Source organism: Anabrus simplex, chromosome 11 (genome assembly GCF_040414725.1).
Source record: "Anabrus simplex isolate iqAnaSimp1 chromosome 11, ASM4041472v1, whole genome shotgun sequence".
In the NCBI taxonomy this organism is placed as follows: Eukaryota; Metazoa; Arthropoda; class Insecta; order Orthoptera; family Tettigoniidae; genus Anabrus; species Anabrus simplex.
Window position 1 is genome coordinate 95,552,286 of NC_090275.1, and position 13,799 is coordinate 95,566,084.

The window sequence follows — 13,799 nt, forward strand, 5'->3', positions numbered from 1 at the left end:
GCTGCAGTCGCTTAAGTGCGGCCAGTATCCAGCATTCGGGAGATAGTAGGTTCGAACCCCAATTTCGGCAGCCCTGAAAATGGTTTTCCGTGGTTTCCCATTTTCACGCTGTACCTTAATTAAGGCCACGGCCGCTTCCTTCCTACTCCTAGCCCTTTCCTGTCCCATCGTCGCCGTAAGACCTATCTGTATTATTATTTATAAGTTTCATATTCCGTATTGATTGGATTCAATGTAATAGACAAGAAAAATGTTCCACCGATCAATACATTTATTGTGAATGAATTATTGCACTAGTACCGGTTTCGGCCTATCTTGGCCATCATCAGCTAGCACACAAATTTACAGTCATTAGACAAAATTACAAAGATGTTACGTTAGAGCATCTGGATGTCTAATGAAAAATGGAAGTAAAATATATTGTAGTATGTTGCGTTAAAATATCTCTGATTAAAAGTGGTGATGGTTATAATAAACTAAAACCTATTGATTGAGCATGGACATGAGTACATAAACACATTAAAATATATATGCCACATCATAAGACACTAAAAAATTTAGCACAATAAACACATTAAAACATGGTATATTTTAAAAACGTCTAGTAAAATTTGAGTTTATGTTGCGTTGCATTCATTCTTCAATCCTCTTGTAGTTCTTGTGTTGATTAAGTTGTATTAGGTGAATATCGAGAACATAACTGGGGTAATGCATCATCCTATCAGAATATTATAACTGCCGTTACCGAAACAGAACTCGCTTTACAGAAAATTCCGTATGATATATGAGACGAAGTTACACACGAAATCAGTAGAAAGATCCTGCAATATATCAATAATGTTCACAATAATAACCTAAACATGAATACCACCAATAAATCGAACCTAAACAAACTCAAAAACAAAATAAAACAGAACAATCTACTAAAAACAAAAGCCGACAAAGGCAACACTACGGTCATTATGGATAAGAATGAATACATAACAAAGACTAAAGAATGTTTCCAGGACAACACTTTTTTCAATTAAACGCTGAGATCCAACCAATAATATACAAAGGAATTTAAAAAATCTACTCAAGAACACACACTGTATTCTCACCGAAACAGAATCTGCTAAACTTATAACTATGAACCTCCAATTACCATCCGCTAGGGCCTACCCTAAAATACACAAAGAAAATGTACCCATGAGACCGATTATAAACTATAAAGCCAGTCCAACCTATAAGTTATCACAATTCATTCAGAAATTTTTGAAAAAGCATTATTCATTTTTAGCAAACAAAACAATACAAAACTCAATAGATTTTTGCAGCAGAACCAAAGAACTAAAGATTGAAAAACATCATACCCTTACTTCATTTGATATAACAAACATGTACCCTAACATTCCTATTAAACAAACAGTCAAAATAATTGAATATAACCTAAAAAACCATAGTAACTTGAGCACCTTAGAAATAGAAGAATTCGTGATTCTGCTTAAATTCGTCTTAAACAATAACTACTTCAAATTTCATGATACCATATATCAGCAACAAGGATTACCTATGGGATCTCCTGCTTCCGGAATATTAGCAGAAATATATATCGACTACCTAGAACACACGTCAATTAATAAAACAGATAATATATATTTTTGGTGTAGATTTGTCGACGATATCTTCGTAATTATACATAATAGATTCACTGATGCAGATACTAGACAAACTTAACAATTTAGACCCTCAAATTAAATTCACTAAAGAAACAGAAAATAACCTTACCTTAAATTACTTGGACTTAACAATAACCAGGCATGACACTCACTTATCTTACAAGATCTATAGGAAACCCACACACACTTTAAATACCATAAAAAATGACTCCGTTCATCCTAACACACATAAAAGAGCAGCTTATTATAGTATGATACATAGAGCTTTCAATATCCCAATGACAATAGAAGATCGAAATAATGAATTAAAATTAATCCACGACATAGCCAAATACAATGGATACAGCAAAGAAATGGTCAACAAAATCATCCACAAAATAAAATCCCAACCTAAAACTAAATTAATCAAAACAGCCAAACCGAAAAAAGATTATGTCCTATTTACCTTCAACAACACCAATAAATATATATATACTATAACTAATATCTTTAAGAAGCACAAGCATTCAAAACCATACACAACAGCACCAACACTATACACAACACCAAAACAGTCAATAATAATAATAAATACAACCAATCAGGTGTCTACCGCATCAAATGTAACAACTGTGACACAAGCTACATTGGACGTACAGGCAGAAACTTCACCGTCCGTTATAATGAACATATAAATGCAGTAAAGCACAACCATTTCTCATCAATAGGCCAACATATAGAAGAATCTAAGCACAACTTCACAGACATCAATAATGACATGATGATATTAAACATAAACTCTAAGGGCCCCCTGCTCAACATAACCGAAGATTTCTATATTTCTTTGGATCAATACGCTAACCCCAATCATAACATTAACGACATTACAGAGAAAACCAGTATCATCTTTGACAAAGTCATTCCTGCAATAAAAAATGACTATCTCAAATTAGTAAATACACGTCATAATAAACCGACGAATCACAAACCTAACCCTGCCCCGACCTTCACAATAGCCACTCCTCCATCCCCTCCACCAACATCCCTCCACGCAGCTAACATGAGCCCCAGACGTACTCGTAGCAGAACACAACAAATCTCCAAACATATTGGTACACAACCTCCACAGCAACAACAGTAAGTACTCTTTTCATTTCACACATACATCCAGGCATTCCTTCATACATACGCTATACTCATATTAGCTTTTCTTTACAGATAACAACCATATAACGTACATAGACGAGAGAGGTGTCACCACCAACTGCTCTAAAATTAAACCCTATCTTGCTGTATATATAAATCTTACCTGACTACATCAACAGTTGAATTGCACAGTATTCAATTTTCAAATTTTAATGACAAGAGTTCTTATAACATACCAATACAAAGTATATCAGCCACAGAACATTCTTGACATTCACCTAATACAACTTAATCAACACAAGAACTACAAGAGGATTGAAGAATGAATGCAACGCAACATGAACTCAAATTTTAATAGATGTTTTTAAAATATACCATGTTTTAATGTGTTTAATGTGCTATATTTTTTAGTGTCTTATGATGTGGCATATATATTTCAATGTGTTTATGTACTCATGTCCATGCTCAATCAATAGGTTTTAGTTTATTATAACCATCACCACTTTTAATCAGAGATATTTTAACGCAACATACTGCAATATATTTTACTTCCATTTTTCATTAGACATCCGGATGCTCTAACGTAACATCTTTGTAATTCTGTCTAATGACTGTAAATTTGTGTGCTAGCTGATGATGGCCAAGATAGGCCAAAACCGAAACTAGTGCAATAATTCATTCACAATAAATGTATTGATCGGTGGAACATTTTTCTTGTCTATTACATAGACCTATCTGCGTCGGTGCGACGTAAAACAACTAGCGAAAAAAAAAGAAGAAAAAAGTTACACAATGCTGAGTATTGGACAGTGGGAAATAACCTGACACCCTCAGAGGAGGAAATGTCTTTGAAACCCACAGGTAGCATCTGTGCCAAAGGTTCAGGGCAGGTAGAAGGATTTATTTATTTATTTATTTATTTATCATGCCTTTGTAGGTGGCGAAGTTAGGGCTCTTGGCCCTCTCTTACACTTAACCACTGTACACATCATTGAGAGCAGAGTTTGAGTACATATTATATACCAATAAATGATAACCTACACAAAAAACCTTACACTTTTCTAATTCACATTCATACAATCATTCATTCTTTCCAGTCATACAAGTTACTCAGCTGTATTCAGCAGGTAGTCTCGGCAAGCTGTCTTAAATTTAAGTAATGAAGTGGAATTTCTGACACTGACAGGCAGGGAATTCCAAAGTCTAGAACCCACCACAACAAAGGAGTTGTTGTACATGGAAGAGCGGTGAACAGGAATAGAAAGGGAGGAACCAGAGCGGGTATTACTGCTGTGAAAGGAGGACAAATACTTAAGCTGGGATGAAATGTATAGTGGCCTGTCTTCAGAGAGCAGTCTGTATATCTGTATCAGTATGTGATACATCCGTCGTTTGTCAGGTTTCAGCCATGAAATAGTGTGATAGTACGGGGTGACATGTGTATCATAACTCAGACTGTATATAAATCTAAGACAACAATTAAGCGCTCGCTGAAGTTTCGAAGTCTGCTCTTTTGTTGCGTATACCAGAATGACGTCACAGTAGTCGAGGACAGGAAGCACTAGCGTTTGTATGAGTTTGACTCTCACAATACAAGGTCAAATATTGCTGTTTCTTTTAACCGAATGAAGGATCGAAAATATTTTTTTACACACATTCTTAATATATTCAGACCAATTTAAAGTTTCGTTCATTGTCACTCCTAGATTTCTCACAGTTCGGCTGAATGGAATAACTCTACCATTCAGTATAACTGAAGGAATAGTTTCGTATCTTAGTGTGGCCAACAATTTTTGAGAGCCAATAATGATTGCTTGCGTCTTGGAGGGATTAAGAAGGTGGGAATTTTTCAAGGAGTAAGCGTTAAGTCGCTGAAGGTCAGCATTGATGCCTGCTATGGCATGCGGCAAATCAGAGGTCTTACAGTGACAGTAAATTTGTAAGTCGTCCGCATAAAGATGGTAGCTACAATTCTTTAAATTAGAGGAAATGTCGTTTATATACAAAATAAAGAGCAATGGGCCTAAAACACTACCCTGCGGCGTGCCTTCCTTCCTGGTTCGCCAGTGAGAGGTTTGATCAAGGGTTACAATTTGTTGCGCGCGATTTTTGAGGTATGATGAAAAGAAATTAATAGTTGGTTGATCGAAGTAGTAAGATTGCATCTTGTTTAATAGAGTCTGGATGTTTATAGTGTCAAATGCGCTACTGAAATCGAGGAGAGTAAGTCTTTGGTCTATTGCGTGCCGTATGTCATCAGTCACTTTGAGCAGGGCAGTTGCTCTGCTGTGTCCCTTCTTGAAGCCAGATTGCAATGGGTCTAAGAGAGAATGGTTATTTAAGTATTCCAACACCTGCTCGTGAACCAGACGCTTGAGTGCTTTGGAAATCGCTGGTAAGATAGAAATTAGTCTGTAGTCGGATGGTAGGGAGGGGTCAGGTTTCTTAGGCACAGGGATAACATTAGCTAGTTTCCATAGTGAAGGAAAGGTTCCGTTTTTAAGGCAGTAGTTGAAAATGTGGGTAATAATTGGTAAAACAGCACCAATAATGTTGTGTAAGAAAGTTATAGGGATATCATCCACTCCTCTGGCTTTTGATTTGATAGAATATAATACTTTTTTAACTTTATTAGCAGTAACAGGGTGGAATGTGAAATGTTGTTTGTCAGGTAAAGGGTTCATAACAGAGTTGGGTACTGAGTTTGGGGAATTTAGTACATTAGGTGGTGTTCTTTCTTCAGTAAAAAACTCATTTAACTTATCGAGTGGTATGCCTGGCACATGGGGTTGTTGTCGAGGTTTCCCTATGCCTAAGGAACGAAGCGCACTCCAAGCACTGCCAGAATTCATGTTTGCAGTCATGTTTTGCAAATATGTAAATTTACCGTTTCTAACGAACTGTTTAACTCTATTTCTAAGGACCCGATAATTTTCGAAGTCACTTTGGTCATGAGTTCATTTAAAGCGTAGGTAAAGTGCATCGCGGTGGGCCATCATGTTTTTTATTTCACTATTTAGCCAGGGACAAGATGGGCGTGTAACCTTTATCTGTCGCTTAGGGGCGTGTTTATCGTACAGAGTGATTACAAGGGAGTTGAATTTGTCTACTTTTGCGTCTATATCGTCCAATAGGAGTATATCATTCCAGGGTAGATTGTAAGCGTCATGTCTTAACTTGTCCATATCCATGTCTTTTGTGTTTCTGGAAATAACATACTTAGGTTTATATTTTGGCATTTGGAAGGAGTACGATAGGTAGATAAGGTCATGAGTGGAGATGGCTGGGACTGGAATCTGGCCGTGAGTTACGACTTTGTTTGGGTTATTTGTCACAATGTGGTCAATAAGCGTGTGTGTTTCGTAGTTTTCTGTGTAAGTATGATTAGTAGGCTCTAAACGGAGGATGGTCATATCACAGGAAGAAAACATGTCAATAAATTGTTTAGTTTCGTGCGTTTTAGTAAGCAGGTTAATGTTGAAGTCACCTACGGCAATAATATGCTCGTAGCTAGGCAGTAGGTCAAGTAAACGAAATTCGAATTCAGTCATATTTGTTATTTTGGGCGGCTTGTATACAACAACTATAAGGAGTTTCTGCTGGTTAATAATTGTAACCGCGCGACTTGGAGCGCGTACATAAATAAAAATAATCATAGAAATAGTAAATAACATAATAATATGAATAATGAGGTAGAAATATGACGCAGTGGCGGAGAATTCATATAAACCAAATACAGGGAACACTTACAGGCCTAAAACTGACAACTAAGACAGGATGTGGAAGCTGCGGGAAGCCCTTATAGAGGTCCATGGGAACGTATGACGTTATGGGGGAGAAAAGACTTGCACGAAACACCCTCTAGCTCAACTATATTAAAAATGACAAAATTTTACAAATACAGTTCCATGACACGGAAACAAGACATACTTAAGTAACTTTAAATAAAACTTGATTTAACAATGAAGGTGATGCTACATTAAAGGTATAGTTTAAAACGAAAGTATTTAATGGATGAAAGACTTGAAACTACGGCAATTGGAACCTAGGGTAAACACGGACACATCAAATTAAACTTTAAAATTACATTAGCGAAGAAATAATGAAACACAAAAGGAATTAAACTAAATGAAACGAAACCAGAAAACATTGCAAAAACACTGAAATAACACATACCTCGGAAAGGCAGGAGCTCCCAAGGGTAGCCCTCGAGCGCGAACGCTCGCTAGGGCGGTCGGATGGAAAAGACCCCGAGCTCACGCATCATTTTTCCCAAGCCGGCAAGAAGACCGGAAATGGCCCGATTACAATCAACCAATAAGATCAAACTTACCCTAGATTCCTGGACCTTTTGCCAATAGGAAATCTCGTTACCATATATAGTAATTTTAACATCGTTAGCAATTACACAAGTTCTGGAACATTACGATTACAACACCAAAATTTCATCATAGGAAACCGCACGTGTGGTACAGGTACAGGATGCTCCAAAATAAATCACCTAACAAATTTTACAACAGATTACATAAAACTTACATTTAAAAAAATCACTTCAAAACACTTTTGCATGTTGAAATGTTCATACAGTTCAATGTTTCTTGATGTTTCCATAATTTAAAAAAAAATTTACAAACATATTTCAGTTACACAAAATTCCAGTAGAGTCCAGAGTTGCAAAAAAAATTAAATCCTTCAGACAAATAAAAAAAATTAAAATTTACATTTCCAAACACACAGTAGTTTCAGTTCTCCGTCCCACCAACCGGTGACGATAATGACTTCAACAAACATGAATTCTGGACCTAGCTGTGCAGTGTTAGATGATGCACATATCGCCCGGCTTTTTAAATCGTTTTTGCAGTACAAGGCCACCCCACCTCCTCTTCTGCCATCAGATCTATCATGACGTAAGAGGGAATACCGGTCAAGTTGTACCATACCAGAGGGTATGCTCGGTATAAGTCAGCTTTCGCTAATAGCAAAAATATGGATATTATTTTCCCTCATTATGGCTTGAATTTCGTCGAAGTGCACTACCAATGAGAGTGCGTTGACATGGCAACACTGTAAACAGTTGGTGGAGGGAGATAATGCCTGTTTGAGGAGCAAGCCAGTGGTGAGAGGTGACGGGGTGAGAGGGGGAATGTTACCAAGGTCAGTGACAGGTACAGAGCTCTGGATCAGCTGAATAAGGGAATGTTAACGAAATAGTAGAACAGAAATAGCATGCAACTTACCTCGACATCCTGATAAATGCTTACACTGACTACCACCAACACAAACACAGACACACACATAATACACTTACAAAAACACTTATGAATAACAAGCAGATGCATTATCGAGCTGTGCTGTTCCATTTTAATTGTCACAGTTATCTCACAGATTTTTTATGTTATCCAGTTCCGCGACAGTGGTGATGGATCTTTTCGTCCCATTAGGCAGGTGAATTACGATGCGTCCGTCTTGGGTCCATACACGGGATGGCCCGAAGTGATCCCTAGCCAGGTTTAATATGTACTTTCGGGTTTTGGTGAGGGACTCTGTGATGAGTACCTTTGTGCCCTTCAGGAGCCGCTTCGCCTTCCACACTCGGTCACATTCGTGGTAACGGGTAAATTTAACTATTATTGGGCGCCTGCCTGTAGATACCACGTCAGCTGCTGAGCGCTGAGGCTGCCCAATCCTGTGGCACCGGTTGAAGCTCTCCATCGTGAAGTCCACGTTCAACTTCGCTCGGAAGGTTTCCCTCACTTTTCCGTAAATGTCCTCCCGCGGTTCCTCGGAGACTCCATAGATTAGGAGGCAGTTTCTACGGCTGTACTGCTCTCCTTCATCAATGAGTGCTTCTTGATGGTCGAGCTGCCGTGCTAACTTGCACAGCTCTTCTTTCAGCACGGCAAGTTCGGAGGAGATGGCGCCTCGGAAGTCTCGAAAATCCTGACTCAGCGAGTCTAGGGACTCTTCCCTGGGGTTGGCAGAGCTGGTTAACAACTGAAGGCGCGTCTCAAAGTCCTTCATCGTTGCTTCAAAAGCATTAATCCGCTTATTAACTTTCTGGACGGACATATCTGTTGTTATTTATGTCCAACTCGAACCACACTTTACAAGATCGCTTAGTACACACTTGCAGGACAAATATGCTACCAGTTATGCGGCTTCTGCGAGATATAGACAGAGCACTCCTACGTGTACGTTACAGTACGTTACGGTAGACGCCATGATGACATGATAAGGATGTCTATTCTCCAAGTCAGGAGCGACCATTTAGATCCCATGGAGGGTTAGAGTCAACAAAAGAATGCGGCTGTAAAACTTTGCTCCAGAATCAACAAGCAACCCGGCTGAAGCTGTTCAAGTTGATGATGATGATAATGATATTATTGCAGGTTGGCTGCATGCTTACCACAGGAAGGAGGGGCTTGTAGTAGGATGTGCTGATCTCTCTCTAATCACTAGAAGGTTGTAGATCACTATCCCAGAATATTCACCATCCAGAGAACTCTGGAGACCTTACACTTCTCAGAAACATCTCGGCTTCTAAGCATGATCCACATTAAGGCACGAAGGCAGGCAGCCAGTCAGTCAGTTAAATTCAGTCTTGTGTGCGAGTGTACTGCCGTACAGTACAGAGTACTGTGTGTGTGTACTGCTGTACAGTACAGAGAACTGTGTGTGTACTGCCGTAGTCACAGCGTGTGAGACAGTACTGCTGTGGAGTACTGACAGTGTTTGCAAGAATAGTGCCATGAAGTTGTCAGTCAGTCACCGCAGAGTTGAGTGAATGTTCGGTCTGTCATTCTGTCCTGTAGTGTCGTGGAGCAGGATCTCTCTTGTCTGGCTACAGTGAAGTGAGCGACGTGTGATGTGCAGCATGCGAGTTTGACAAGGATGGACAAGTGACATCAAACAAAGACTGTTAGAGCGTACAACCTGAGCGATAGTGAGTACTTAGCCAGTTTTCTTGTTCCATAACCCTTGTCCAGGAAACTCTTGGGTCAGGCAGTGGATCACTAACATTCTTGCACCTCACTGGAGACACAGAGAGACGCATGTCGTTTCTGGGGTACTACATAGATTTTTGTCCTGATCCACTCTGATACATTACATGGGCTATTATTATGGTGGGCTCACACACAGAAGCATTTTCTATCTAACTGCCAGGTTTTGATGAGGCCGCTCCTCACCTGCAGAACAGATGCTGCCTGGTATTTCCTCCACTGGAGGACAAGCACCCAACTATAGGGGCTCCTCCACTGCAAGCTGCTGGACCCTTCAGAAACACTCGGTGTTGAGTCGCTGGCTGTATGGTCTACTCCATCCCATAGCAGGAAACCCTGGCTAGACTATAACTTAAACTAGTTATAATGTAAAACAAAAGCTAAAGGTTTTCACCTATTCAATACTATTTATTGTAACCTTAAAAAAAGTTACATATATTTGATGAAACTATGAAGTGCATTCTTCAAATTGGAAGAAAACTGAGAACTTACACAAGATGTGATAGTGTTTAACATCTTTACTTGTCTTGCACTGAATATAAACACCACATGCTTGCTTAATTTTTTCTATAATTCATGTCTTGCCTTAACTTGACTGATTTTGACTGATGATGGTCTCTAGCAAGACCAAAACTAGTTTCATCAAACATATATAACGTTTTTAAGGTTATAATAAATAGTATTGAATAGGTGGAAACCTTTAGCTTTTGTTTTGCGTTATACTGTTCTTCAGTACAGAATAATATGAAATTTATTACCTATGTTTAAACTAGTTATATTTAAAAAACATACTTACCAATTTGACAATAACGACCCTGGAAGCCTGCAGTACAGTGACACACTCCTTTGCCATTACACACACCTCCGTTCTTACATGATGGGACACAGGGTTTGTACCTCTCTGTAGAACAGCTCGCTGGATGTCTGACACAATCAAATTTCACTTCCCTCGTAAGAAGGTTTCGTGTTGTTGAACCTCCAACATTCAATTTTAACTGCTTGTCCTGTCTTTCCCCCGAGTTCCTTTCCATTTTACTAGGTATTGCACGGAAAGAGGAATACCCCACATTCTTCAGCACAGGGTTATTAGGTATCTCCTTGTCACTACTCAGCACAACCATTCTTCTTCCACTTTTACTACCAGATTTAGTAAATGTAATGGATGTTTCCTCATGTGGATTCTTGCTGTCCTTTAAAATGATAACTCTTTTGGCTGACTCGATGATACCATTGCTAAGATCAGAGGGTAAACACGTGCGATCATCTGACTGTAATCGCCACCCAGAAGGACAATGACAGAAGAAACTGCCCACAGTGTTGATGCAGGCATGTGAACAGACCGGATGCTGGCACTCATCTACGTCAGCACAGGAGCGAGATCCAGGGAAAGACGGTTGGAAACCTGATCTGCACCTACACTGGTAACTTCCTGTAACAAGCACAATAGGCCAGAGCTGTAAGAATATTTTTTTACTTTATAAAGTCAGATTAATTCAAACTAAGCCAGAGTGATATGATATTAAAACAAGAAACTTCTGCATTTAGTAGTCTCTAAGACCACATAGCCTATAACAACCCCTCTTAATTTTCGGAAATCATAAGAAAAACATTTTGTGAGCAGTCAAGGTCTTTTTTCTCGACTTCAACTAAAATTGAGCATGAGTATGAGTGCCCATTACACCCCTATCTCACAATTTAGCAGTGTTGCTCATCCTTCTGCTTCCATCATCAACATGTGCCTGAGAACATGTTTCTGTTTGCTAGCAGCCATAGTTCATAAGAGTAATTTAGAAACCATAAGTTACACAGTGTGAAAATGAGGGGTTGTTTTCATCATACTGAAAGAGGTCTTACGGCAATGGTGGGACAGGGAAGTGCTAGGAGTGGGAAGGAATCAACCATGGTCTTGATTTAGGTACAGCCAGGTATAAAAATGAGAAACAACGGAAAATTGTCTTCCGGGCTGCCGATAGCAAAATGAGTAAAGAATCATTCAAGCCAATACAGAATGTGCAAAAGAAAATAGTTTAAGGAGAGCAAGTCAAAATTATGACGCACAATAACGTACAATTCTGTACAACAGTTTATGAATTTCATATTCATGATGTTCCATATTGACATACAAAATTCCCTTGAAAAAAAGGAAAAGATTTAAAATGTCCACTTTAGTCAATGCAGTTCTTATACTGAGATTACTGTACAAAACCGGCACATGTTTCAGCCTTCATTGGGCCTTCTTCAGCCCCATATTAAAATACAATGAATAGACAAAATAGTGAGGAAAAACAAATGATACAAATAACTCTGATAAAAAAAAAAATCAAGAAATAGTTATGTAAGAAATGTTCATCTTGACACGAGATATTCATTAAAAATGGTATAATCAGTTTTGTATACAACAAATGTCTGGGCACTTATTCTTAGAAAACCATCACTTGGAATATCTTCTTAAATTTTGTAAAAAAAAGTACAATCTTACTTGAAAAAATATCCATGTCTGAATCAGAGAAAAATCACTGAAATTAAAAATATACAGTAATACACTTAATGAAGAATACAATTATGCCAAAACAAGCTTGAGCTTACAGTCAACATAGAACAATGATTTTCTAGGTAAAGTTAATGACCAGTATGATGTTACAATTGAAATCTCTATGAAAAAAGAGAAAAAGAAAGAAAGAAAGATGAAAAAGAAGTGAAAATAAAAACAAAGGAGAGCAAAGCAATGCAAAGGACCAAAAAATTGTGACCTACTTCTGGTCGATATGTTGAATGTTCCCACAACCTAATTGTAGTAAATGCTTGCTTGTTGTTTTAAGGGGTGCAGAAAGCGAAGTACGAGAATGTAGACAAAAGAATATTGAGTGGCTCACAGAGACAAGAAACAACTGCCATGCTGTAATACATGAAATGTTGCAATTCAAAGCACGTGGAATTTCGCACAACCGGTATTTCCGGGAAGGACATTAAAAAGAAGTCAAGACTGGGAAGTACGTTTTATACAACAAAATGGACTAAATTTGTGGAGGAGAATGTATCATCAGGTATTAAAAGCAACATTTTCCTACTTCAGGCAGATGCTGTCGATTACACCGCAGCAAGCCACCTGCCATCTCCTTGTTTCTTATTACTTTGCTGTAAATAGCTTTAATTAATTCTTCTTTCATTGGTTATCTAGATGTCTTCTTCTTCTTCTTACAACTATTATTCCTCGGTTTACCCTCCATGGTTGGTTTTCCCTCAGACTCAGCGAGGGATACCACCTCCACCGCCTCAAGGGCAGTGTCCTGGAGCGTGAGACCTTGGGTCGGGGAATACAGCTCGGGAGAATGACCAGTACTTCACCCAGGCGGCCACACCTACTAAGCTGAACAGGGGTCTTGTGGGGGGATGGGAAGATTGGAAGAGGGAAGGAAGCGGCCATGGCCTTAAGTTAGGTATCATCCCGGCATTTGCCTGGAGAAGTTGGAAACCATGGAAAACCACTTCCAGGATGGCTGAGGTGGGAATAGAAGCCGCCTCTACTCAGTTGACCTCCCGAGGCTGAGTGGATCCCGTTCCAGCCCTCGTATCACTTTTCAAATTTCGTGGCAGAGCCAGGAATTGAACCCAGGCCTCCGGGGGTGGCAGTTAATCACACTAACCACTACACCACAGAGGCGGACATTATTATTATCATCATTGGATTATTTTATATTTCATAACTCCACAAAATCAACCTATTTCTCATGTACTCACATACTATACCTTCCTCCATTTTAGATGATGAAAATTAAGGTCTTATAGGTGAGCAAATACTGTATTACTCCCTTTCTCAGCCTCTTAATAGAATAAATTAATTCAGTGATAATGCACGTTACATACAATAGACATTACCAAGAAAAATAATATGCTAAAAATATAGCCACTCAAAAGAAAGAAAGAAAGAATGAGCACATGGTTTTATGTGTTCCTTATTTTTAATATTTTTTCTGAGTTAATTTTGATTATTATCAAAATACAATTCACCTCCCAT

The 13,799-nt window shown here is 38.7% G+C and overlaps 1 protein-coding gene across 1 annotated transcript in view; it reads right to left on the reverse strand.

Moving 5' to 3' along the window:
- Positions 1-13,799, reverse strand: part of LOC136883160 (uncharacterized) — a 117,129-nt gene that overhangs the window by 85,040 nt on the left and 18,290 nt on the right. The window contains exon 3 of the mRNA XM_068229616.1: positions 10,581-11,213. Coding sequence (XP_068085717.1) covers positions 10,581-11,213 — 633 coding nt within the window. The remainder of the gene's footprint in view (positions 1-10,580; positions 11,214-13,799) is intronic.